This window comes from Physeter macrocephalus, chromosome 6 (assembly GCF_002837175.3).
Source record: "Physeter macrocephalus isolate SW-GA chromosome 6, ASM283717v5, whole genome shotgun sequence".
In the NCBI taxonomy this organism is placed as follows: domain Eukaryota; kingdom Metazoa; phylum Chordata; class Mammalia; order Artiodactyla; family Physeteridae; genus Physeter; species Physeter macrocephalus.
The window spans coordinates 47,023,631-47,047,431 of NC_041219.1; the positions used below are offsets into that span (position 1 = coordinate 47,023,631).

General features: G+C 54.8%; 2 protein-coding genes across 2 annotated transcripts in view; one reads left to right on the top strand and one right to left on the bottom strand.

Annotated features, from left to right (window-relative positions):
- Positions 1-6,686, top strand: part of MPPED1 (metallophosphoesterase domain containing 1) — a 64,775-nt gene extending 58,089 nt beyond the window's left edge. Inside the window, exons 4-6 of the mRNA XM_007099840.1 lie at positions 1,338-1,453; positions 4,474-4,587; positions 6,568-6,686. Coding sequence (XP_007099902.1) covers positions 1,338-1,453; positions 4,474-4,587; positions 6,568-6,686 — 349 coding nt within the window. The remainder of the gene's footprint in view (positions 1-1,337; positions 1,454-4,473; positions 4,588-6,567) is intronic.
- An 11,569-nt stretch (positions 6,687-18,255) lies between these two features.
- EFCAB6 (EF-hand calcium binding domain 6) overlaps positions 18,256-23,801 on the bottom strand; it is a 239,175-nt gene continuing 233,629 nt past the window's right edge. The window contains 2 exon segments of the mRNA XM_028490698.1: positions 18,256-18,673; positions 21,527-21,676. Of these exon segments, the coding sequence (XP_028346499.1) occupies positions 18,551-18,673; positions 21,527-21,676 (273 nt within the window). The 3' untranslated portion in view covers positions 18,256-18,550.

Genomic DNA, 23,801 nt, shown 5'->3' on the forward strand with positions numbered 1-23,801 from the left:
TGAAATCAGGGTGTCACCAAGGTTAGTTCTTGGTGAAGGGGCTAAGGGAGGAGCTGCTCCGTGCCACGCTCCCAGCTTCTGGCGGTTGCCGGCAGCCTGGGGATTCCTTGGCTTGTAGACACATCACTCCAATCTCTACGGCCATTGTCACGTGGTCTTCTCTCTGCGTCTCTGTGTTTTCACGTGATCCTCTTATAAGGACACAAGTCATGAATTAGAACCCACTCTAATCAGGTATGACCTCATCTTGATTACGTCTGCAAAGACCGTATTTCTAAATAAGATCACGTTCACGGGTACTGGGTTGATAACTTCAACATATATTTTAGGGGGGACACAATTTGACCCACCACAGTGATGATAGTAAAGTTGGTGGTGTTGGTGGTGGTGATGGTGGCTTTGTAAATGCTAAAGAGCTGTGTTAATGTGGGGAACTTATAATGACTTAGGCCTAAGGGCTGTTTCTTAGTTGGGATACTTGTGTTGTAAGTGAAAACCCAACTCCAATGGCTTTCTGTTGGCCCATGTAACTGAGAAGTGCAGAGGTATGGTGGGTGTCAGGTGCGATTTGATCCAGCCACTCCCCTGGGCCATGTGCACCTGCCATCTCCCTTTGGGACAGTTTAATAGGTACTGACAGCTCCCAAAGGCAAGAAGCTCAGTGGTTTGTATGCAGGGATGACAGTGTTCTTTTCTCTCATCACTGAAAGAAACGTCTGGAATTCCCTCCAGCTGGCAGGATCTGGGTCACATGCTCACCATTGAACCCATCGAGGGGAATGACTTGCACTGATCAGTCTAGGTCCGGGTTGGGCGACAGGTAGGAATTCCGTTAAATGGCCTCGGTCCACCCAGCCCTGACCTTAATGTTGGGGGCGGACTCAGCCCGGTGGAGCCCCTGCTGGGAGCTTCGGGTAGAGGCAGGAAGGAGCATCCTCCATCTGGGACCCACTCTCTCTTGGCTGGGGCTCCACCTGCCCCAAATGTAGGAAGGAGGATGGATGAAGGAGCATTTTCCCACCATGGGGACAGGTGAGAATGTTCTCTGAATTTCCTTAGAAGGACTTGGAACAAGAGAGGCCTTAGGCAGAAGTTGATTTTCTTTTTCACTTTCATTTTTAAAACTTACATAGATAATACTTATTCATCATAGAAAAAGACAAAAGGCTGGTCAATATCTGGTCAAGTCCAGGTGAATCCGCACCTTTCCCCGGACGGGAGGTCCTGGGCATCTGGCCGGCCCTGATGGCCATTTGGCACTGTGGCCTGCTTCTCCTGCCGTGTCTTTGCCCCCACTCTCGGTGGCCCTCTCTGACCCACGTGCTCTTCTCCCACAGGCAGCCCTGGTTTTACGGCTGGGGTTTTAACCTCCCACGAGGCCAAGCGCTGCTCGAGAAGTGGAACCTCATTCCCGAAGGCGTAGACGTCCTGGTAACCCACGGACCGCCGCTGGGTAAGACTCCGCCGGCCCCGCCTCGGCTGGCCGGCCCCGCGCACGCCTGCTCCTGCTGGGGGAGGACGCAGGGAGGGCGTAGCTGGGCCTGTCGAGGGGAGCTGTGGACGGGCTCTGTTCTGAGTGCAGCTTTCTGGGGCACCAGAGACAGGTCACCCCGTGGTGGCTCTTATTTCCTGAGCACCGACTGTGTGCCAGGGGCTCGATGTGTCACCTCCTCACAGCCGCGCGGTGACGTCAGCTCAGCTGCCCCTTTTATACACGTGGTACCTTGGAGCTCGGGGAGGTCAAAAGGCAGGCTGGGCCCTTGACTCTCCAGACCTGAGTCCTGGGGGCCGAATACCACCAAAGTCACTCTCACCGGGCCCCGTCCCATGCACCCCCCCACCCATCCCACAGTCCCCAGGGCCTGTGATTCCACCGCCAGCAGCTTTCCTCCCCAGCCCCTCGGCTCCCCTCTGGCCCAAGCTGATGTCACTGCTCGCCTGGTCTCCACGTTAGCCTGCCGTCTGCCACCCAGGCCCCTTTCTCAGTCCTCCCCTCCCCCTTTCCTCACACCCCGCTTCCTGTCCCTCAGCTCGTCCCTTTGATTCTACCCCCAGACTGCATCCCAGCTGCTTCCTCTCCTCCCCACCACTGCTGCCCCCACCTGGGTCCATGCCAGTGTCTTGTGTCTTTTTGATGACCACCGTGGTCTCCTCACTGGTCCCGCAGCCCTGAGTCTTGCCCCACCCAGTCCACTCTCCTCACGTCAGTAGGAGGGAATTCTCTGAATGGTCCGTTATGCCATGCCATCCCTCTATAACACTCTGTGGCTCCCTCAGTCCTTAGAATGAAGTCCATGCCGTCCCTCTATAACCCTCTGTGGCTCCCTCAGTCCTTAGAATGAAGTCCATGCCGTCCCTCTATAACCCTCTGTGGCTCCCTCAGTCCTTAGAATGAAGTCCATGCCGTCCCTCGTCCTGCCCAGACTGGCCTCTTCCCCCCCAACCAGTGCCTCCACCAAACCTGTCATCACTCCCTTGGTGTTTGGGGCTGGGCTGGGCCAGGCCATGCGGGACCAGGAGCTAACCTGACGCAGTGCTTGCCTTGAAGGCTCCAAGATGCCGGGCAGAGAGATACCGAACGGCCAAGCCCAGTGGGACTCGGTCAAGGATGAGGGAAGCCTGAGACAGAGATCGTCAGAGGAGGCCCGCTTCTGTGGCTCCCACAGTCCTTAGAATGAAGTCCATGCCGTCCCTCTATAACACTCTGTGGCTCCCTCAGTCCTTAGAATGAAGTCCAAACTCCCAGCAGTCCTGCCCAGACTGGCCTCTTCCCCCCCAACCAGTGCCTCCACCAAACCTGTCATCACTCCCTTGGTGTTTGGGGCTGGGCTGGGCCAGGCCATGCGGGACCAGGAGCTAACCTGACGCAGTGCTTGCCTTGAAGGCTCCAAGATGCCGGGCAGAGAGATACCGAACGGCCAAGCCCAGTGGGACTCGGTCAAGGATGAGGGAAGCCTGAGACAGAGATCGTCAGAGGAGGCCCGCAGAGGCTGACAGAAAGCGTGGTCTCAGCATCGGGTCTGGGAGAGGCAGGGAGGGAGGTGGGTGCGGGCAGGGCGTCCCAGGTGGGAAGGGCTGTCAGGTGAGGCCCAGTGCAGCTCCAGAGTCATCTGCTCAGATACCTGTTCAGGGGGAAGCTGCCCTGAGCACCTACTGTGTGCCAGAGGCCCAGCCAGAGCCCTTGGCACCTCCCTCCACCCTCACAAAGTGCTGAAATGAAGGCTTTCTTACCCCCATCTCCAAACGGAGGGAGCCCTGAGGGCCAGGGCCCTGACGTGGTTTAGGCACGACACGTGGCTTCTAGTGAGGCTCTGAGGCAGGTGTTTTTGCTTCCTTCCGTTCTCCCTCTCTCCCTCTCCTCCTTCCCCCCTTTCTACCCCTCCATCCACTCCTCCAACAGCATCTTCTGGGTTCCTGCTCTCTGGATGCCTCACCACGCCTGCTTCACACACAACACACAGCTCCTGTTTTGGGGGTGCCTGTGTGCTCAGCCCAGCCCAGTTGTTGGATGAATTGTTGAATGTGGCACAGAGAGGTTAGGTGACTTGCCCAAGGTCACACAGCCAGTAGGTAGCAGAGCCTGGGACTTAAACCCAGGTGTCTGCTCCAAGCCTGTTCCCTGCCTACTCCCCGTCTCTCCCCTCTTCTTCCTCCTCTTCCTTCTTCTTTCTCTCCCTCTCTCCCTTCCTCCCTCTCTCCCTCCTTCTTTCTCTCTCTCAGCTCTAAGTCAGGTCCATTGCAGCCTGTCTGATTCTCCGAGTGGCAGGATTCCTCTTCCCCTTCCCAGCAGTTGTAGAAACCTGTTTCTCCCTCCTGAGCAGAGAGGGGCTGAGATGAACCCTAGTTGGCTGCTTGGAGTAATCAGTTATTCTCCTATGGTTTGTGTAGCCATGTGAGGATAATAAGCAGCCACCATATGGGACGGCTCCGGGCGGCTGGCGGTGTGAGCAGACCCAGACACGGCCCACGTGCTCGAGGCTGCAGTGCATGAAGAAGTTCATTTTCATGATTTTGCGATGTGTGTTTAGAAAGTTTCCAATATGGAAATGCTGCTCCCGGGTTCCGCTCTGCTGCCACCTGCTGGGGTGGCCTTGGGCCTCCGCTGTCCCTCTCCGGCCTCAGTTTGCTTCTCTCTGCAATGGGTGGATGCCAGTCTTGAGACCACTTTGAGCATGAATGGTCTGGGGGGCTCACAGCTGTCGAGACTGCTCCCTCCCCACCATGCCGGGCCTACTCGGGCTTTTAGAAGCGGGCTCTCTGTGCTGCCCTGCAGGGGAGGAGCGGGGGAAGCAGGGGAGGATGAGGCTGCAAGGCCCCAGGCCGTGCAAGCTGGAGCCAGGCTTCCCTCCCTGAGGCTGAGGCAGGGCAGGGTGGGGAGAGCAGGGCAGCATGGGTCCAGGGCCACTGTGTCTCTGAGATTGCAGAGCTGCGGCCTGGGCCCCGTCATTGCCCTCCTGCTGTCTCCCCTGCCAGGCTTCCTGGACTGGGTCCCCAAGAAGATGCAGCGGGTGGGCTGCGTGGAGCTGCTCAACACGGTGCAAAGGCGCGTCCAGCCGCGGCTGCACGTCTTCGGCCACATCCATGAAGGTCAGAGGGGGTGGGGGCCTTACCTGCAGGGGGCGGGGCGCCTCGTTGGCCCTTCAGGGGGGCTGTCTCACCTCCCTTGAACCCAGTCACCTCCTCCCTGGCCAGAGGGAAATAGCCCATTTCCTACAGACACTTCGTAAATGCCTATCCACGTGTTAGCTATTGCTGAAATGTTTTATCATAGGAGGATGGAAGAAAAGTCTGGCAAGACTTAGAAGTAAGTTTTACTTCCTTTGGAGCCCTGCAACTCTGCCGTGCCTCCTCCACCCTGGGAAGTCTTCGGAGATGGCTGGGGGCTTTTTGGAGGAGGGGACGTTTGGATGTGACATGGAGGAGGTGTTAGATTTGGGGGCACACTGTGAGCTCCTTACAGGGCACGTGGCCCTGTCTTGTCGCTCACATCCCTACGGGCTGGCATACAGTAGGTGTTTAATGGATGGGGAGGGCTGCCTGCCTGCCCAAGGGGCTTTATTGGCATCTCCCCCCGCCACCGCCCCCCAGACACAGACAGACGTGAGGTTCTGCCTTCTGTCCTGGGGGCAGGAGCCCTTGCTATGTCCACATCAGCTCGGGAGAGCGGGCAGGGTGGCCGTGAAGGTGACTGGGGATGTCGGCTCCAGCCTTGACTGACGCGGCCTCTCACTGCACAGGGCTTACCTCAGTAGACCTCAGGCTTCCTCACTGGAGTCTGATTTCACCAGTTTGACAGATCCCTCCTTTTGCTCCTTTGAACCTTTATCCCACCTGTCCAAGACTTCCTGGTCCCATTGTCCCCTGCCAGGAAGCACATGGTTTTCCCCCAAGCTTGTCTCCTGGCCTCCTGAACCTCTGTCTGCTTTGGGCCAGGGCCCCTGGGACTCACATGGCTTGGTCCACATCAGATCACTTTCCAGCTCAGAAGCAAACAAAGCTCAGACCCTTCCCTCTGCATCGTGCTGTCAGGGGCAGGTGTGATCAGACCTCTCCAGCCCCAAGGAGCTCACAGACTTCTGGGCAACAGATGAGCCATCAAAGGCAGAATCTGAAAGGTCATGGGAGAGACGGACAGCTCTTGTGCTGTGGGATAAGAATAACGGCTGTCATTTTCTGTAGACCTACTGTGGGTGTGTAGTGCCATCAGACCCAAGGTCGTGTGTGATCCAAACCACACCCCTACATGATTGTACAAGAAAAATGCAGGCTCCAAAGAATGGGTAGCCTGCACAGAGGAGGGGAAGTGTCCCTTTTGGTTTGGAGGTGAGCTGAGCTCAAGGTTGAGGAGGATTCTGGCCAGTAGATGTGGCGGGAAGAGGGTATGTTTGGGGACAGAGGTGAGGAGAAGAAAGTACATGACAACGATGGTGGTGATGATAATGATGGTTACAGTGATGGTGGTGATGATGGAGAGGGTGATGATGATGATGGTGGTGATGATGACCGTGGTGATGGTGATGGTGATAATGGAGGTGGTGATGATAATGATGGTGATGATGGCGATGACGGAGATGGTGATAGTGACGATGATGGTAATGATCATGGTGATGGTGTTGATGACCGTGGTGATGGTGATGGTGATGGTGATAATGGAGGTGGTGATGATGATAATGATGGTGATGATGGCGATGACGGAGATGGTGATAGTGACGATGATGGTAATGATCATGGTGATGGTGCTGATGACGGTGGTGATGGTGATGATGACGGTGATGATGATGGTGATGACGGTGACGGTGGTGATGTCAATGATGATGTCTCACCATGTGCTTTCCAGGCACTGGGCCGAGCCTGTGAATTATTATCTCATTTGCTGCTCACAGCAGGCTTGGGAGGAGCATCTGTCATCATCACCATTTACGCTTGGCGGTTTCAGTAGCTCGCCCCAGACATCTTCAGCCCCTTGTGGCTGAGTGCACTCTGACTAGCACACCCACCAGACCACCCTCACTGCCCCGGGTCCTGGTGTCACCTCTCAGCCCTGACAGCTGTGTGCTCACTTTCTAGGCTATGGAGTCATGGCGGATGGGACAACCACCTATGTGAACGCGTCTGTGTGCACCGTGAACTACCAGCCCGTGAACCCACCCGTCGTCATTGACCTCCCCACGCCCCGGAACTCCTGACTGCCCCCACGGCCCCAGCGCTTCCCACCTGCCTCAGCTACGTACACCTAGCTGAGAGCACGGACCTCCAACCCCCTTCCTTTCATGCAGACGGCCCGTCCGGCTGCGGGGACCAGCCCAGCAGGCGGGCTGAGGCCTTGGAATGAAGAAAATCACCCCTGACTCTTCAGCCTTCTGTCATTTGGAGTCAGGACCCTGCAGGTCCGTCAGGGGTTCTGCGCTCATCGCTGATTTCTGCGTGTCCCTTCCGTGTGTTCCTTGTTAAAGGACCTACTACGCTCATGGCCCTGTCCTGCTTGGGAAGTGACTGAATCTTTATCCTTCTCGGTTGGACACCCTCGTGGGTTTGGGAAGCCGCTGCTCTTGGACAGATTCTGGAAGTTCTGGCACAAAATCTCCTTCTCACCGAGGGTCTGTGTGGCTGCAAGCCTCAGGGTTGGGGGGGTGGGAAGGTGTGTCGTAGCCTGAGTGCAGGCGGCCCTTCCTCTCCTTCCCGGCCTCCGAGGGAACCATCAGGGACGTCTCAGGAATCGGGCCGCACCTGGCCAGGCTGACCAGCCCTTTGCTTCATGGATCCCCCGTTTTCTTCCTGTGGGCATTTTTGCTGATGTAAACTGTGGCCTGAGTATCCCGGGCACCCGCTCGGAGCCTGGACTTGGGGGGTTGGTTCTACGGAACGAGCCTGATGAGGGCCCAGGACCAGCTGGAGGGTTCCTAAGTCCTGGATGCCCCTGGTTCCCTGGGGGCTGCACTGCTCTGCAGACCTCAGAAGCCTGGGGGCTCTGCGGGCCGAGGCTGCCCTGCCCCCTGTACGCGCCCATACGGGTGCAGACACACACACACACACACACACACACACACACACACACACGCTCACGCCCCCCTCTTAATTTAATAAAGTGGACCCCGCGGTTCTCATCGCTGCCCTCGACTGGGCTCTGTACCCCGGTGGGATTTCCCTCGCCCCTCGGATTCTGGCTGCCGTGTCCCTGGGGGCCAGCCGGCGGCCCCCACGGGAAGATGGCACAGAGACAGAGATGGGCTTGGGCTCCGGCAGCTCCACCACGGGGGGGCTTCTTTTTCTTCTTTAACTTAGGACTGGGGGGTTGGGCTGAGTCTCTGATGGACAGAGAACCGGCAGGGCCTCATTGGGGTGAGGCCAGTGAGGAAGGATTAGCACGTGCAGGGGCAGATTCTGCCTTTATTTAAAATTTGGATATTTTATTCATCATAGATTTTTTTCCTGCATTAATTTTGATTTTTAAAAACATTGCATTAAAATAGTATCATTTATCTCGATCTCCGAGTGTTTTGGCGCCCCTTAAGTTGTACACCTGAGAGGAGGGCCCTGCTCACCTCCCCTTAGTCCCAGGCCTGGGACCAGCATTTAATGAGCCCTTTGCAGATACGATCTCATTTCCAGCAGTCTTGCAAGGTGGGTACTGCTGTGCCCTTTTCGGAGACGAGGAGATTGAGATCAGAGAGGTGAGGTAACCTGCCTGAGGGTGCACAGCTCAAAAGAGGGAGAGGCGGGATTTGAACCTTGGTCTCTGGCTTCACAGCCCCTGCTCTCCCACCCCCCAAAGCTCCTGCCCTACAAGGCAATGCACGGTCCAAGGCTCTTTTTATTTTAAGAGTCCTATTCAGCACCTGTCTGGTTCATTTCTCATGGAGAGCCCCTGGAGTCTTGGAGGACCCTGTTCTCTGTGCCCAGGATCCCAGGAGACCATGATTCCTTCCCTATTCAAGTGGGGCTCCCCGTGGGGCGAGGGGCACCATCCGGGGAGCCCAGTAGCAGCACCACGTTGGCCGAGGCCAGCTTTGCTCCGCGGGGTGCAGGGTTGCAGGAATCCTTTTTGGCCCAAGTGGTTCCTGGTAGCCGGGGATGTTTACAGGGTCTCTGGGGACACCTCTGTCGCACGGCGTGTGTGTGAACGTGTGGAGTGGAGAGGACTCCAGGCCCTTTCAGTAAAACCTCTACTGAATTTCTATGCGGACCAAGAACTATAAACTTTAAAAAAAAATGTTCCTTTTCCTAAGGTACCTTCAGAATATGGTGTATTTTTATGTGGAAAATAAAAGTTATGAAGGCAGCTGTTACTTTAAAAGAAAATTCATTAAAAGTCCTTGAGGTGTGAAAGATGATGGCGTCTCCTCAATCATTTCGGCATAACCTGATTGTGGCTGTAATTTTTTTTGTCAAGCATGTCAGACAATAAAGTCTTTGTAAAAAGAAAGAGAAGTCCTCGCGGCGCCTCTTCCTCTGTGTCTCCGGGTGTCGCGTGGGGCGTGTAGGGGAGGAGTGGCGTCCTCTCGGCCAAGTCCTGAGTCCTGGACTGAGTTCAGAGGCCAAAGACCTTCCGTGTGCCAGTGACTGGCATCCTTCCGCTGCTCCAGCTTCCCTCCCAGGTGGTTGGCACGTGCAGTTCTGTGCCTTGTGTGTTCAGATAGCTGGAGCACCTCGTCCCCCCAAAACAGAATATCTCGAAATGGCCATAGCTCTGGCCTCTTCTCGAAGCAGCAAGTTCCGATCCAGCCCTTGTCAGACTAAGGGTCCCGGTGTTGCCCAGGAAAAATACTGGCAGGTATAACAACTCCAGTTCCAAAGCTCCCCATGCTGTAGAAGTTCTGCCATTTTCATCCATCCATCAACCCATCGATCTATGCACTCATCCATCTACCCAACTGTTCACTTACCCACTGATCAATCCATTGATCCATCCATCCATCCAACCACCATCCATCCAACCACCATCTATCCATCCATCCACTCACCCACGCATCCATCCATCCAGCCCACAGACATTCACTGAGCACCTCTCTTGGGCCTGGCTTGGAACAGGGATGTGGCAGTGGTGGAAGTGATAGATTTAGGAGGTAGGGGTGTGGGGACACAAGGATGGTCATGGGTGTTGGCTGCCCGTCATGGAGGGGGCACGTGGGGCAGGAAGAACAGGTTGGAGGAAGGGTGTTGAATTCTGTTTGGGATTCATGAGCTGGAGGTGCCCTTGGGATATGCAGGGGGAGCTGTCCGGTGGCCGGGGACGGTGGGGAGTGATAAGTGGACCTGGAGGGGAGGAGCCTCTCTGGAGACCTATATTTGTGGGTCATAAGCAGAGCCACGGGGCTGGGGGAGCCCATGATGGCGTCAGCCCTCAGTGACCCTCTCCTGTCCTCAGACTGGCCCACCTGTAATGTGCCCTTCCAAAGAGTTCCCCTCCACCAGAGCCTCACAGGTGCCTACAACGACCGGTCCTGGGCCTTGGGTCCCCGTCGTCCATAGCCCGTGGGGAGGAGCTGCTCTATTTGAGGCACCCCTTCTTCTACTCTCGGCCATCGTGTACCTGAGCAGGGGCCCCGGGCAGGGGCGCACCGTGGCTGCTGCCGCCCCTGGTAGTGCTGTCACGTTGCAAGCGCTGCTTAAGTGCCTGGTACCCGTCAGCTGACAGGCGGCAGCTGCTAAGCTCTGAGCCGTGTGGTTTACACAGTGGTGCAGGTGGTTCAGCGCTCTGGGCTCACTCATGCTTTACAGCCATCTTTCCCCAGGTGCCGCCGTGGCCCGCTGGGACGATACAGGATGGGGTCCCTGGTGACGCTCCTAGTGTCCCTGGGGGCCCGGTGGGCAAATCCGGCGAGCTGCCTCTGCGCCCTCTGCCTCCGCCCTTCTGGGGAGCTCGTTCTCAGGGAGCCCAGCCCCCAGCTGCTTTTTCTTGCGATTCAGCTGCCATGAAGCTGGTCCTTGAACCTCCACCGGGACCAAATTGCCAGGCCTTTTTCTTCCAGGAGACCCCTGCTCCACCCTCCTGAATAAGCTAGTTGAGGTGACAAGCTCTGTGGACCCAGGCTTCGTCCAATGCTCTCCCCTAACGCCACCCACAGCTCCTAGCTGGGCCCGAACCTGCCGGGCCAGCTGGGGGTCTCGTCACAGAAGAGCTTAGACACTGCAGGGGGCCCTCAGCCCCACCCTCCCCTTGAAGGCATGGACTGCAAAGTCCTCCAAGATGTGGGAATTCGGCCCTGCTGTCTGGAAGCTCGAGGGGTACTTTGGAAGGCTCATCTGATCCCAGGAAAGAAGCTGCACCCTTCAGCTGTCACATGCTTGGGGTCCAGTGAATGGCAGACAGTCAGGCTTGAGGACCCCAAGGAAGATCCAACCCAGCGTGCAGGGGAGGTCAGGGAAAACTTCCTGGAGAGGGAGCCTGGCTGGGCCCTGAGCAACAGGAAATGATTTCCTCTTCCTGCTGGAAAAAGCCCTGGGGGCTGTGGGGGGTGGGGCTTAGACTCAAGGAACAGAAGGGGCCCAGGAGTGCCCCCCACCCCTGGTCTCAGAGGGCGGAGCACCTCACTTGGGAGCCCAGCAGGCTCCCCGTGTCCAAATGCGCAGGGCAATCGCCCTCTGCTTCTCTCCTGCTCCTCCTGCAGGGCCCCTCCCACAGGGCTCCTCCCGCCTGTCTCCTCTGATCTCCCCGGTCTCCCTCCTATGCCCCCAGGACCCACGCAGCCTGGAGGGGGCTTGGAGGGCAGGGGATCGGCCTGGGAGCTCAGCAGGCTCCCCGTGCCCGAGTGGGCGCCGCAATGGCCCTCTGCTCCTCTCGTGCCCTTCCCGGAGGGTCCCTCCCACCTGCCTCTCCTGATCTCCCCGGCCTCAGGGGTGCCGATGTTGTCTGGCCTCCACTTCTCCTCCCCCCTTGGTCCCCCTACATCCTACCCGTTCACTGTGGGGTTCCTCCCGTCTCCTTGGGGGTTAGGGTCCCCACTAGCAGCCAGCAGGCACCCTAGTTGTGGGGAGGCTAACTCCTCGTCTTCCCACACCGCCATCTTGACTCCGCCCCTCATATATATTTTTGGATTGACTTGACGTATAAATCTTGCTGAGAGTTTGATTCAGATTGCATAGAATCTATAGATCAAACTGGAGAGAAGTGATATTTTAACAACACTGAGTCTCACAATTCATGAAAACCGTTTATCTCTCCATTTATTTAGGTTTTTGATTTCCTTCATTTATGTTTTGCAGTTTTCATCATACAGATCCTATACACATTTTGTTAGATTTACATCTAAGTACTTAATGGGGGGATATTATAAATAGTACTGTTTTTTAAACTTCATGGTTTGATTGTTCACTGTGGGTACGTAGACGTATAATTAACTTTTGTGTACTGACCTGGTCACTCACTTAGTTAGCTTATTTAGCTTGTTGGTGAGTTCTTTGGAATTTAGCCATGTCATCTGCAAATAGAGACAACTTCATTTCTTCCTTCCCATTTTTATTTTTCCTACCTTATTGCACTGGTTAGGACTTTTGGTATGATGTTGAATAAAAGTAATGAGAGAGGACATTCTTGCCTTTCTCCTGATCTTAGGGGAAAACATTCAATTTCTCACCATTCACTGTAATTTTAGCTATAGTATTTTGCAAATGTTTCTTATTCAGTTAATGAAGTTCCTTTCTCTTCCTAGTTTGCTAAGAGTTTTTTTATGAAATAGTGCTGAATTTTGTCAAATGCTTTTTCTGCATCTACTAAGATGATCATATGTTTAATATGATAGGTCTATGTGTGTACCTCTGTGAGACTTTATCCTCCTTGGAGTTCATTGAACTTCTTGGATATGCAGATTCATGTTTTTCTTCAAATTTGGGAAATTTTTGGCCATTGTTTCTCCAAATATTCTTTCTGCCCCTTTCTCTCTATCCTCTCCTTCTGGGACTTCCATTGTGTGTATGATACCCTACAAATCTTTGAGGCTCTGTTCATTTTTCTTCTTCAAGAAAGAATTTTGTTCTTCCTTTATTTATGTATTTATTTCTGTTCTTCAGACTGGATAATCTCAATTCACACATATTCAAGTTTTCTGATTCTTTCCTCTGCATCTTCAAATTTGCTGTTAAGCTCTTCTAGTGAATTTTAAATTTCAGTTAAACTTTTCAAACTCTGGAATTTCTTTTTGGTCCTTTTTAATACTTTTGATCTTCTTATTTAATACTTTTAACATCCTCTATTTGGTGAGATATTGTTCTTGTACTTTCTTTTTGTTCTTTAGACATGGGTTCCTTTGGATATTTGAATATATTTAAAATAGCTGATTTAAAGTTTTTGTCTACTAAGTCCAATATCTGGGCTTCTTCTGGGGCAGTTTTTATTGATTACTTTTTTTCCCCTGTGTATGGGCCACACTTTCATGTTTCTTTGTATGTCTTATAATTTTTTGTTAAACACTGGTCATTTAAAATAATGTACTATAGCAACTTTGGAAATAAGATTCTCCTCCTCCAAAGGTTTACTGTTGTTGCTGCTGTTTATTGTAGTTGTTTATTTAGTGACTTCTCTGAAATAATTCTGTAAAGTTTGTATTCTTTGTCATGTGAGGCCACTGAAATCTTTTCTCAGGTAGCTTAATGGTTAGCTAATCATTAGGCAGAGATTTCCTTAAACACTTGGAGCCAGTAAAGCTCCCAATCTGCCGCTGAGCTCTGTGTGCATTTTGAACCATGCCTGCAACACTCAGGTAGGTAGTTGACAACTCTGCTTTAGCCTTGAGTTCCTGCTTGTGCAGAGCCTTAAGGTCAGCTGGAGAGGACGGCTTAGGGCTTTCTCATGTCTTTTCTGAGCACGCACACACCCCTGGACATGTGCCCAGCCCTACGCACATACAGGGCCTTCTAGATTCCCAGGAATATCTTGGGAACTTTCCAAACCCTCTTATTCCTCAGCTTTTCCTTTTAAGCGTTCTGGGTAGTCTATTGGTTACCCCAGCTGTTACCTACTGCCTCAAGCAGCCGCAAAGTTAAAACATTTGTGTGTAATTTTTTTTTGACAAACGTCCCCTCCCCTACTCTGGGGGAAATGTTTTTTCATACCTGTAACCGTGCGGTCTCTGAGTCAGTTCACGTACAGACAGTCTTGCAAAGGAGGTCTTCCAGGGAATCACTAGGCAGGTCAAATAATGATCATTCCTTGGGAATGAAAGTGTTTGAAAGTGTTCCAGCTCTATTCTGTTCCCTCCAGCGACTGCCACTCTGCACTGAGAGAGCTATTTCTCAAGGCTACTGTGGAGCTGGAGGTGGCTGATTGGGCTAGGGCAAGTTAAAATGCCACAAAGCTTGCTGTCCTTGCTAGGTTTCAGCTGCTTTGCTTGAATAAATAAATGTTCCTTGGGTTCTTGCAAAGCTTCGGTTAAGTTCTAGAATTCTGAAAAAGTTGATTCTGACAATTTGGAGGAGAGACGTGTCAGAGGTCCTTATTCTTCTAATTTCGCCTCTATGATTCCATCTTATCTCCTGTATTGACTTATTAACTTTTGAAAGTATATATAACTTTTAAAACCCTCCCTCCCTCTCTCTCTCTCTCTCTCTCTCTCTCTCATATGCATATGAGAATCTTATGTATATAAAGGAATCTTGCCTGGTCCAATAAGCTTCTTTTCTCTGTAGTTTAGGGTCTTTCACTAATTTTGGAAAATTCTCAGCCATTATTTATTCAAATATTTCTTCTGCCCCGTGTTCTCTTTCTTCTTCTTAGTTTCCAATTATGTATGTTAGACCATTTTATATTGTCCCACATCTCTCTGATATTTTGTTATTTTTCCCATTCTTTCTTCTCTTTGCATTTCAATTGGGGTACATGTTATTTTATTTATTTATTATTTTTTTTGCGGTGTGCGGGCCTGTCACCGTTGTGGCCCCTCCCGTTGCGGAGCACAGGCTCCGGACGCGCAGGCTCGGCGGCCATGGCTCACGGGCCCAGCCGCTCCGCGGCACGTGGGATCTTCCCGGACCGGGGCACGAACCCGCGTCCCCTGCATCGGCAGGCGGACTCTCAACCACTGCGCCACCAGGGAAGCCCCAGTCTGTCAATTCTTGCCCTTCTTGCTCTTGTTCTCTTTCTCCTCCTCCAACCTTTTAAAAATGTGAAAGTCATTGTTAGCTCATAGACTGTATGAAAATAAGCCACAGGCCCTATTTGGCCCACTGGTTGTGATTTGCTAACCTCTGATACAATAGAACAGTAGATGCTGAGGTAAGTATTTTTTACGCTTGGAGAAGAATAATGTCTCTCTTTCTGTTAGGACTTTAGTATGGGGTTGGGTTGATCTTGTCAGGAGTTGGGCTGCATTGAATTTTGCTCGCAGCTTGCCTTTGGGTCTTCCTTTGTGCCGCTCCCTAGAACGATGGGCTCCTGTGGCTCTCCTAGCTGTTTCTCCTTTCATTTTATTTGATGATGGTCGGTGTGCTGGTGGGGGATGGGGTGGGGGCTTCTCCGAGGCTCTGATTCTGTCTTGCATACTGTGAGCCTTCATGAGTGCCCTGCCCCTCCTGCAGATGTAATACAGGGCTTAGCATGTGTTTCTTCCCCCCTCCACCGCCAGGAGTAGAGCTTGTTCTGCTCCTCGCCTGCACTGGGTTCTGACCGGTGCCCTCAGGCTACGGTTTTGCTGTCCTTTTCTCTGCATATGGAGCTTTCGGCTCCCTTCGAGGGACGGGGGGGACGGGGGAGACGGGTTCTGGCAGAGTTTCACAGTGGCTGCTGGTACCCTCTTCCAGCCACACCGCTGCAGGGACAGGGACGGAGGAAGCTTCCTCTGGATCCTCCCTGATCTCTGTGAGCACCTGGTGAGGTTCCTGGAGGATGCAAACTCCTCTGTGTCAGAGCCCCCAGAGCCTTCACATTCTCAGGCTAGCCCACATTTGGTTGTGAGCAATCTGTTAAAAATGTCCAGCTGAATCCTCTTACTAGCTTATATGGTAGTCTGTGATGTCTATATCCCAGGTAAGCCAATGCTTGGGTCTTGTTTCTCCCGCAGGCACCTGTCTATCTCTAGACTTGAGTGAATTGTTTGCGCTGAGCCCCACTCTCAGGTGGGTTTCAGAAAAGTTCTTAACTTGCATTTTGTGCAGCTTTTCTCTTCTCATACAGGTGGGGTGACGCCCTTTCCAGCTCTCTGCATCTCAAAGCCCAAAACCACAGGTGCTTCTCAACCCTCTGTTGTGTCATGCTTACGAAGAGCTCATTGGCCAAAACAAGTCACGTGGCTGAGTGCGGCTTCAAGGACTGGGGAAACAGACATCATGTAGCAACAGGAACGTCAAGGTCAAAAGCAAGGGACATGGATACATGACGGGGAGACAAATAGGGCCATTTGCTTTGAGTTCTACTGGGGTGGAGAAATGGGCACTCAGTTCTTTCAACACAGGAGGATCCAGAAGGGCTGTTGCTCCCAGCTGGGCCTGGCTCTGGGAAGGCTGCCCACCTGAAGACACCTGATCAGGTAACAAGGGCCCAGGAAAGAGAAGAGGGAGGGGACGGGTGGTCCCGGCTGGGAGCACGGTACTGCCTTTGGGAAATGGCCCAGCCCTCTTGGCCTCCCAGCGTTGACTCAGAGGGCCCTCAGCTGAAACCCTCCCTCAACCCCTTGCTGAGATTCTGTCCTGAAGTCCAGCTCTAGGCGTAGGGCCAGGGCTCTTCGGGTTCCCATACCTAGGGCTCCCCCCACCAGCCCTGACTTCCTCTCTTTTGATTGTCTCCGACCTACCTTGTTGGGGGTTCTAGGAGACAGGTTTGGGTTTGACTCGTGGGGCTGGGCACCGACCGACTGGTGGACGAGCCCAAGGGAAGCGGGGTTATCTTCATTTTGCAGATGCGGAAATGGAGGCTCAGCCAGAGAGGGAAGTTGCACAGGGGCCAGGGGATGAGCAGGGGGCAGCTGGACACCCTGATCCTCTGTCCAGCCCTGCTCTCTTGACTCAAGCTTGAAAGGGCCAGGCATTGGGAAAGCAGCTGCTTCACCTCTTCTGGGGTTAAGGGAGAGGGTGGCTAACAGCCCACTCGCCTGCAACCCTCAGCTCGGAAGCTCTGCTATAACTCCGAGAGAAAACCCCACTGCAGAGCCAAACTCTTTCCGCATGTGGTCCTCACAGTGTCCTCTGAGAGGGGGTTGTGATTGCCCGTTTTACAGATGTGGAAAGTGAGACTCAGAGGGGTGAAATGACTTCGCTGAGTGTCATGGTAGAGCTGGAACTGGAACCCCATCTCACTGACACCAAAACTACTCTGAGAGTGTTTCAGGAGGGCTGGTGGCCAGTTGTGACCCCACTGAGTCCTGCTTCTGTGTCAGTATGAGCCACTTGCCTCTTGAGCCCCTTCTTGACCTGGAGGCCCCCTAAGTCCCTCAACGACAGACCCACAGGCTGCTGAACAGCATCAGACGAAATGCGCAGCTCAGCCTGGGGAAGTCAGGAAGGCTTCCTGTAAGAGGCAGCTCTGCACTGAGTTTTGAAGGACAAGTTAGCATTCCCTGAGGAGCAGGTGCAGAGTGTGAGCGGCATCTCAAGAAGGTTGAAGCCAGGCACACGGGGTGGGGGCTCGGCACACAGGCGGGGCCCCGAATGCCGGGGCAGGGGCGCAGGGGCAGGGCATCCTCCCACCCCCGCCCCTTAGAAAGAAGAGCTGCTGGGGCCGAGGGCGTTCCTGTTCCACGGTCCCTCCCTCCCTCCTCCCTGAACTCAGGCTGCCCTCAGGGCAACCCCTCCCCCTTCCCCCCTCCCCCTCCCCGGCCTCCGCAGTCCTGGCCCAGCCAGACCTCCTCAGCCTGGTCCCCGATGCCCCCCTGCCGGGCTTGGAGGTGCCTGGCTGAGGGTCAGGAAGCAAGGAGCCGCCTCCTCACCCCTCAGGCACCCCAGAGAGCGTCCTTCTCTCCTCCACCTGGGCCTCAGGGTCTCCATCTCTCCATTGGGGACGGAGACCCCACCCGGCCCACTGGAGTGGCTGTGCAGCCAGCAGGGCTCACAGGAGGTTAGCTCTGGTCTGGCTTCCTAAGAGCTCCCGTGGTCTCTGGTTGAACATTTGACTCCTTCCCTGGTCAGCAGCCGTGTCTGTGTCCCGTGGGAGCAGGGGAAGGAGGAGGCGTGGTCATGGCAGTGACGGCCACAGGAAAGGGGAGGAGAAGCCAAGGCCGCTGCCCAGGCCCTGGGGAACCCGCCCTCCGGTGGCTGGGGCCTCCGCTGAGGGAAGTGAGGTCCGCTGGCCGTGTGTTGCTCGTGTGTTTACTCAGGGTGACAGTGGAGGCTCCTTGTCCCCACCCCTCCCTGACAGCCCGGGGTCACACAGCTCAGGGGCAGCTCTCCTGCCTGCCTCTCCTGTTCCTTCCAGAACCTTCCAGAAGGCAGCAAACTGTCTCCCTTCCATCTTCTCCATGATGGGTGGAAAGGACTGCGGCGATTTAAAACTTCTCTTAGCTTGTCACACCCTGTCGTGTCCAAGCAAGAGTCCCTCCCGAAATGGGCGGTGGTGGGTGGCTCCAATCAGCTGTCAGCTCAGCCGGGCCCCGGAAAGGCTGAGCCCCCAAAGAACACGTGGGGCCTGACTTAGATGTCGGCCGCTCCTCCGTGACGTCAGGCTGGTGCCTGTGTCCCCAGGGGCAGAGAGGTGGCCCAGTGGACAAGCCCAGCAGGGGTACAGATGTGACCCAGGTCGAGGAAGTGCTGTTGCGTCCCTGAGGCACCCGGCAAACTCTTATGAATAAAACCTTCAGAAATTCTGAGTTTTGAAGTTTATTGTTGGTGGTTCTTTTAAAGTCTCAAGTATCATTCTTGCAAAGACTTAACATTTTAATTTGCTCAAGCTAACGAGGGTCCCGAGGCTCAGCGGGGCAGCCCCGAGGCCCTCTGGAAGGCCGCTGCTGGTGCTAGAGCCCAGCGCTGGGCCTGGGATGACCTCGGAAAGAGACGGGCAGGGAGTGGGTGTGGGCTCTGTTTTGGGGACACTCTGGAAGTTCGTGAGACACCCCGATGATAGATTTTACTAGTCTCGGGGACAGGCCCTGCAGTCCCCGTCTGTCCGCGCTGGGCTCGCAGAGCTGGCCCCCTACTGAAGGAAGGCCCGGAGGAAGTCGTTGCAGGAGATTTTTGAAGACAGCGTCTTGTCATAATACTCCAGGATGTGGAAGAACTCCTCCTCGGGGAGGTTGACGCTGTACTGCCTCAGGACCTGCGGGAGAGACGGGGAGCCCCCGCTGGCCTCGGAGCCACTCAAGGAGGCATGCGCCCACCTCTCCTCCCGCCCTGAGACTGGGCCGCCCACCTCCAGAGCTGCCCCCAGCAGCTCTCTCTCCCGCTTCACTTTTCCCCACCCCTCTTCTCTGCCCCCGCGCCCCCGCCAACAGGGAAGCCCCGTCCAGCAACACGGCTGCAGGACAGGAAGACCCCTGGACTTCCCTTCAGATGGGAGCTGCTGGGGTTCCCTACCCCTACCTGGCCCTCCCACAATCGCCACCCCGAAAGGTAGTGAGGCTGGTCAACGTGGAGGACGAGGAGGATGGACGGAGAGGAGGGGACTGGAGGGGAGACCTGGCCACAGGGCCTTAGCTGGGGTGGGGCCTCGGGGTACGGCCCACCCGGGGAGGAGGGCAGGCCCGCAGGTGCAGGGTGCAGGGAGTAGTTATGACCCAACGGTAATACAGCCCGTGGCAGAGCCTGCTATTGCCCAGCCAATACCGATTGCCCTTTCCCCTTCTGTTATCAGAACCCTGATTTTCTTCCAGGTTGCTGGGAGTCCACCTAAAAAAGGCGACATTTCTTAGCTTCTCTTATAGCTAGGTATGTTCTGGCCAGTTAAAACTAAGTGAGAATGTTATGCGGGACTTCTGGGAAGTGTCTAAAGAAGAAGGGCATGCCCTCTTTCTCTCTTTTCTGCTGCCTGGAATGTGAAAGTGATGCTGGGGCTTTAGCAGCCATTTTGGACCATGAGGCGACCTTGAGGCAGGAAGTCAGGTGTTGAGGACGGCAGAAAAAAACACAGATGTCTCCGATGACTGTCCGGCCACCACGCCAGCTCTGGACTTCCTACCTCTGGGATTCTTTTATGTGAGAGAGAAATAAACTTCTACCATGTTTAAGGTGCTGTTATTTTTTTTTTTCACCTCTGTTATGTGCAACTGAGACAAATTTTAATAGATAGATACCCTATTAGATAAATATAAAGATTAGGTTATATTTCCCATCTATGTTTTGTGTTATAATTTGTTTCTCAGAGGGGGCTAGAAAGTGGGGCTAGAAGAGCCCGACATTCCTCTGGGGCCGGCAGGACTGGCCCGGGACCATGGGGCTGAGGTCAGCTGGCCTGGCTATGGGGCTGATGGGCTGAGAGCAGAAAAGGCGACTGAGCCTGGGTGTCCAGAGGGTCGCAGCACCCATCTGGTCTTGGGCTCTGGCTCTGCTGAGGGCAACGTCTCCGTTTCTATTGCCCTCTCCCTGCTGTCATCCACCCCGAATTCCTGGGAAGTTACCTGAAGAGGAGGAGACTAACAGAAGCTCACCCGCTTCCTTCCCTTCTCTGGCTGAGAATTTTACTTGCCCCCAAAGTAAAGACAAACGCTGTGAGCGGGCTGCCACTGTGGGGCACGGAGGCCCCCGCCCAGCGACAGGCCTGGTCCCCGCCCACCGTGCGTGGCACTGGGGCTCTAGGGGGCCCCTCGCCCTCCAGCGCCTTGCACGAGGCCCTTGAGAATGCAGCCCCGCCAGGCCCTCCAACTGCGGTTCATCTGCCTGCGTTATTATTTACGAAAAGCTTTTTTACTTAAAACCCTTTTTTTAGCTGTTGAAGCACCGATGAATCTAAGGAATGAACCCATTTTTCCGTAAAAGTGCATTTTGAGGTCATGACCCCTCCTCTCTTCGATGTCTTGACGGAGTTTTCTTCTTGGCTGTAATATTTGATTTTTAATCTAATGTTCTAGGCCTCAATGATTTTCTGAACCTCAGTGGCCGGGGTGGGGGCGCACAGAGAAGAGGAGAGGGGGGTCAAGAAACTGCCAATCCAAGGAGTTCTACGTTATTCTGAACGTGGGAGTTTTAAGTCACCCTTGAGGGTGGCCCGTTTCCTTCCTCTGGGAGAAGCACTCCCAAGGTCCTGCAGGGTAAAGTCAAGCAGAGGTTCAGCTCCAGGGGGGGCGGCCTCTGGGAGAAGCACTCCCAAGGTCCTGCAGGGTAAAGTCAAGCAGAGGTTCAGCTCCAGGGGGGGCGGCCTCTGGGAGAAGCACTCCCAAGGTCCTGCAGGGTAAAGTCAAGCAGAGGTTCAGCTCCAGAGGGGTGGCCTCTGGGAGAAGCACTCCCAAGGTCCTGCAGGGTAAAGTCAAGCAGAGGCTCAGCTCCAGGGGGGCGGCCTCTGGGAGAAGCACTCCCAAGGTCCTGCAGGGTAAAGTCAAGCAAACGTTCAGCTCCAGAGGGGCGGCTGCGGTGGGCGAGGCGCCCCCTCCAGACCACCTTCCTCCGTGGATGCTGGACTTTCTCGCGGGGCAGGAAAGGCACCGGGGTTCCGCTCTGTCGGGAGAGCTGCTTACCAACCCGTGTGGTGCGCGGTGGGCAGCCCCTCCACGTGAGGGCAGCTGCGGGACAGCGGAGGGCCGACCCCGGGGCTCCCATGAGGCGGGGCTGGGGTCCGTGGGCCCTGAGTCGGGACCCCGCCGGCTCCCCCCATAAAGACCTGGGACGGGGGCTGGGGAGGAGGCCTGGCCTGGCGCGGGGTGGAGTGCAGCCAGGGCTCCGAGGAGCCACAGCAGCCGCCGTGCTGCCCCAAGGGCAGCGGCACTCAGGTGTTGCCACCGGGACGTCCCTGCAGGGTTCTAGAAACCTTCAGGGAGGAGAGCCTGGGGTCTGCAGCACAGGGACCAGTGCACTCGGCCCTTGATAACCTAGGGGAGCCGAGGACCTGAGGTCTGGGACAGCCGCCCACACCCGGGCCTTCCGCTGGGGGTTGGTGGATCCTTTCTGGAGGTTTTCTGGCCACTGGCATTTGGCGACTGCTTCCTGGTCAGAGGTCACGCCGCACAAGAGCTGTGCTCACCTTCCTGAAATCAGCCACGCTTAAAAGCCCCGTGCTTCCCTCGTCGTAGGCCTTGAGGGTGCGCCGCATCGGCCTCCAGCAGCGCACGACTTGGGGCTGAACCCGCAGCAGAGCGGCGTGAAAGGAAGACGTCTCAGCACCGCCTTCTTTCTGGGAAAAGAACCAAAAACCAGGAGGAGGTAAGAGAGGAGCTTCTGGATGGGAAGGATGGAGCGGACAGGCCATGGCCCGAAGGGGCGGGAGGAGGGCGGCCAGCTCCTCTCCTGGGCCTTGCTCCCGTCTTGGCCCCCTGCTCTCTCCCCGCCCCACGCTCCCCTAGAATGGAGTCGGCAAGCTCCCCATCCCTGCTGCTCATCCTTGCATTACAAGCTTACTCACAAACAGCATCGCCTTTACACCTCCTTCCCCTCCTCCCCCACCCTGGGAGGAAGGTAGATCTCCTCATCCCCATTTCCTGGATGGGGAAATGGAGGCTCAGGGAGGCTCCGCTTGACACCAACACCTGCCAGCCTGCCTCCCAGGGAGCCCCTCCCCATGTACTTGAGGGGAGAGCCAAGCAGATAACTGGCCAATTTCAAAATAGTTTGAGGGAAAGAAAGAGATTCAGCTGGGGTCTTCTAGTACGTTCTTATAATGAACAGAGTTTTTAAAAAAATCACAAGGTTGTAATTATATCTAGTAATTAGACACTACACTACACTATGATTATTTCATTTAGATGCTATTTATTAGATTGAAAACAAGATATTTTAGCACGTTTTAGCCCCAAAGCACGTCTGAATATCACAGAGGTGGACTGTAGACAGTAAATGTGTAAAACATTTTGGGAAAGTTTAATTTTTAACGTGGCACTACATGAGACAAGTTAGCACAAAGTTAAATTGCTTTCCATTTTTATATCATTTAGAACCTATGATAGAAACCAGATACCCTATAGCTTCGTTAGCTGCCAATTTATCCAATCAATCAGCCGGTCGGCATGCACGGAAGAGAAGGGATTGTACGCGCGCTGGCCTTTCCCACACCCGAGCCTGGCCCTGTACACCAACCCATCCAGAAGTCCTCCGCCTCTAGAAGAGCCCCCATAGCAAAGCCCCAGCTCCCTTCCACAGAGGGTGTCTCTGCTGTCAAAGTTGTAGAAAGCCCCCAAAGCACTAGAAAAGGCAATGGCCCTTTTAGCTACTCTGCCGGCAGAAAGTTGGCATGCTGGGGCCTGGACAGCCTGCAGAGGGGACGGGAACTGGCACAGGGGCCAGGCAGGGGCAGGGGCAGGGGCAGGCCCTGGCCACACTCTCTCCTGGGAAAGGCTCCCGGGGAGTCTCACCACCTGTCAGTCATGCCCAGGAAGGAAGACAGGACTAGCCTAAGCCACAGGGCGGAGGCTGTGGTCACGTCTGGGTGAACGACCGGAGCTGGGGGGTGAGGCAGCAGCACACGGAGGCGAGCTGGGACGCCTGCCCAGGGGCTCAGACGCCTCCCCTCATTTACAGAAGGGGGAGCTGAGGCCGGGAGAGCTGGAGGAGGGCCAGAGCTGGCGGGGGCCTTGAAGGCTGTGCGGGCGCCACGGTTCTCCAGCTATGTTCCTGTGTCCCCTGACGACCCACCAAGGACAGTGTTCTCGCCACTCACTGAAAAACTGAGCTAGAGAAAGGATTGTCTTAAGGTTAAGCTTTACTTCCTTAACTTGGCCTAAGCCTTTGATGCTACCTCTTGCTTGGCTAAACTAGAAACTATGCTAAGATGGGGCCCGATTTAGCACAAAATGACAAATTCGGCTGCATGGAAAGTTTCTGCTATGGAATGCACTGTTTGCTGGGCTAAGCCGCCAGCTGTCTTAAGCCGCCACCTGTGCTGTCAGGTCTGCCGCACACCTCTGGTCTCCGCAGATGAGTCCTACGGCAGCTGGCATCAGCTGTGTTTGCTCCCAGGTCGACAAGGCCAGTTGTACTTGTTTAATTCCATGTAACTGAATTCAGCGTTATAGATGATGGAATATGAGTGTGAAAAAGCCTTTTTTTACTTCATGCTATGGAAAGACTCGAGAAAGGTGAGTCCGTGAACAGCGTGGGTGAAGTGGGTGTGGGTGAGAAACATAAAATTACAAACGATTAAGAAAAAAGGGGGCTTCCCTGGTGGCGCAGTGGTTGAGAGTCCGCCTGCCGATGCGGGGGACGCGGGTTCGTGCCCCGGTCCGGGAAGATCCCACGTGCCGCGGAGCGGCTGGGCCCGTGAGCCGTGGCCGCTGAGCCTGCGCGTCCGGAGCCTGTGCTCCGCA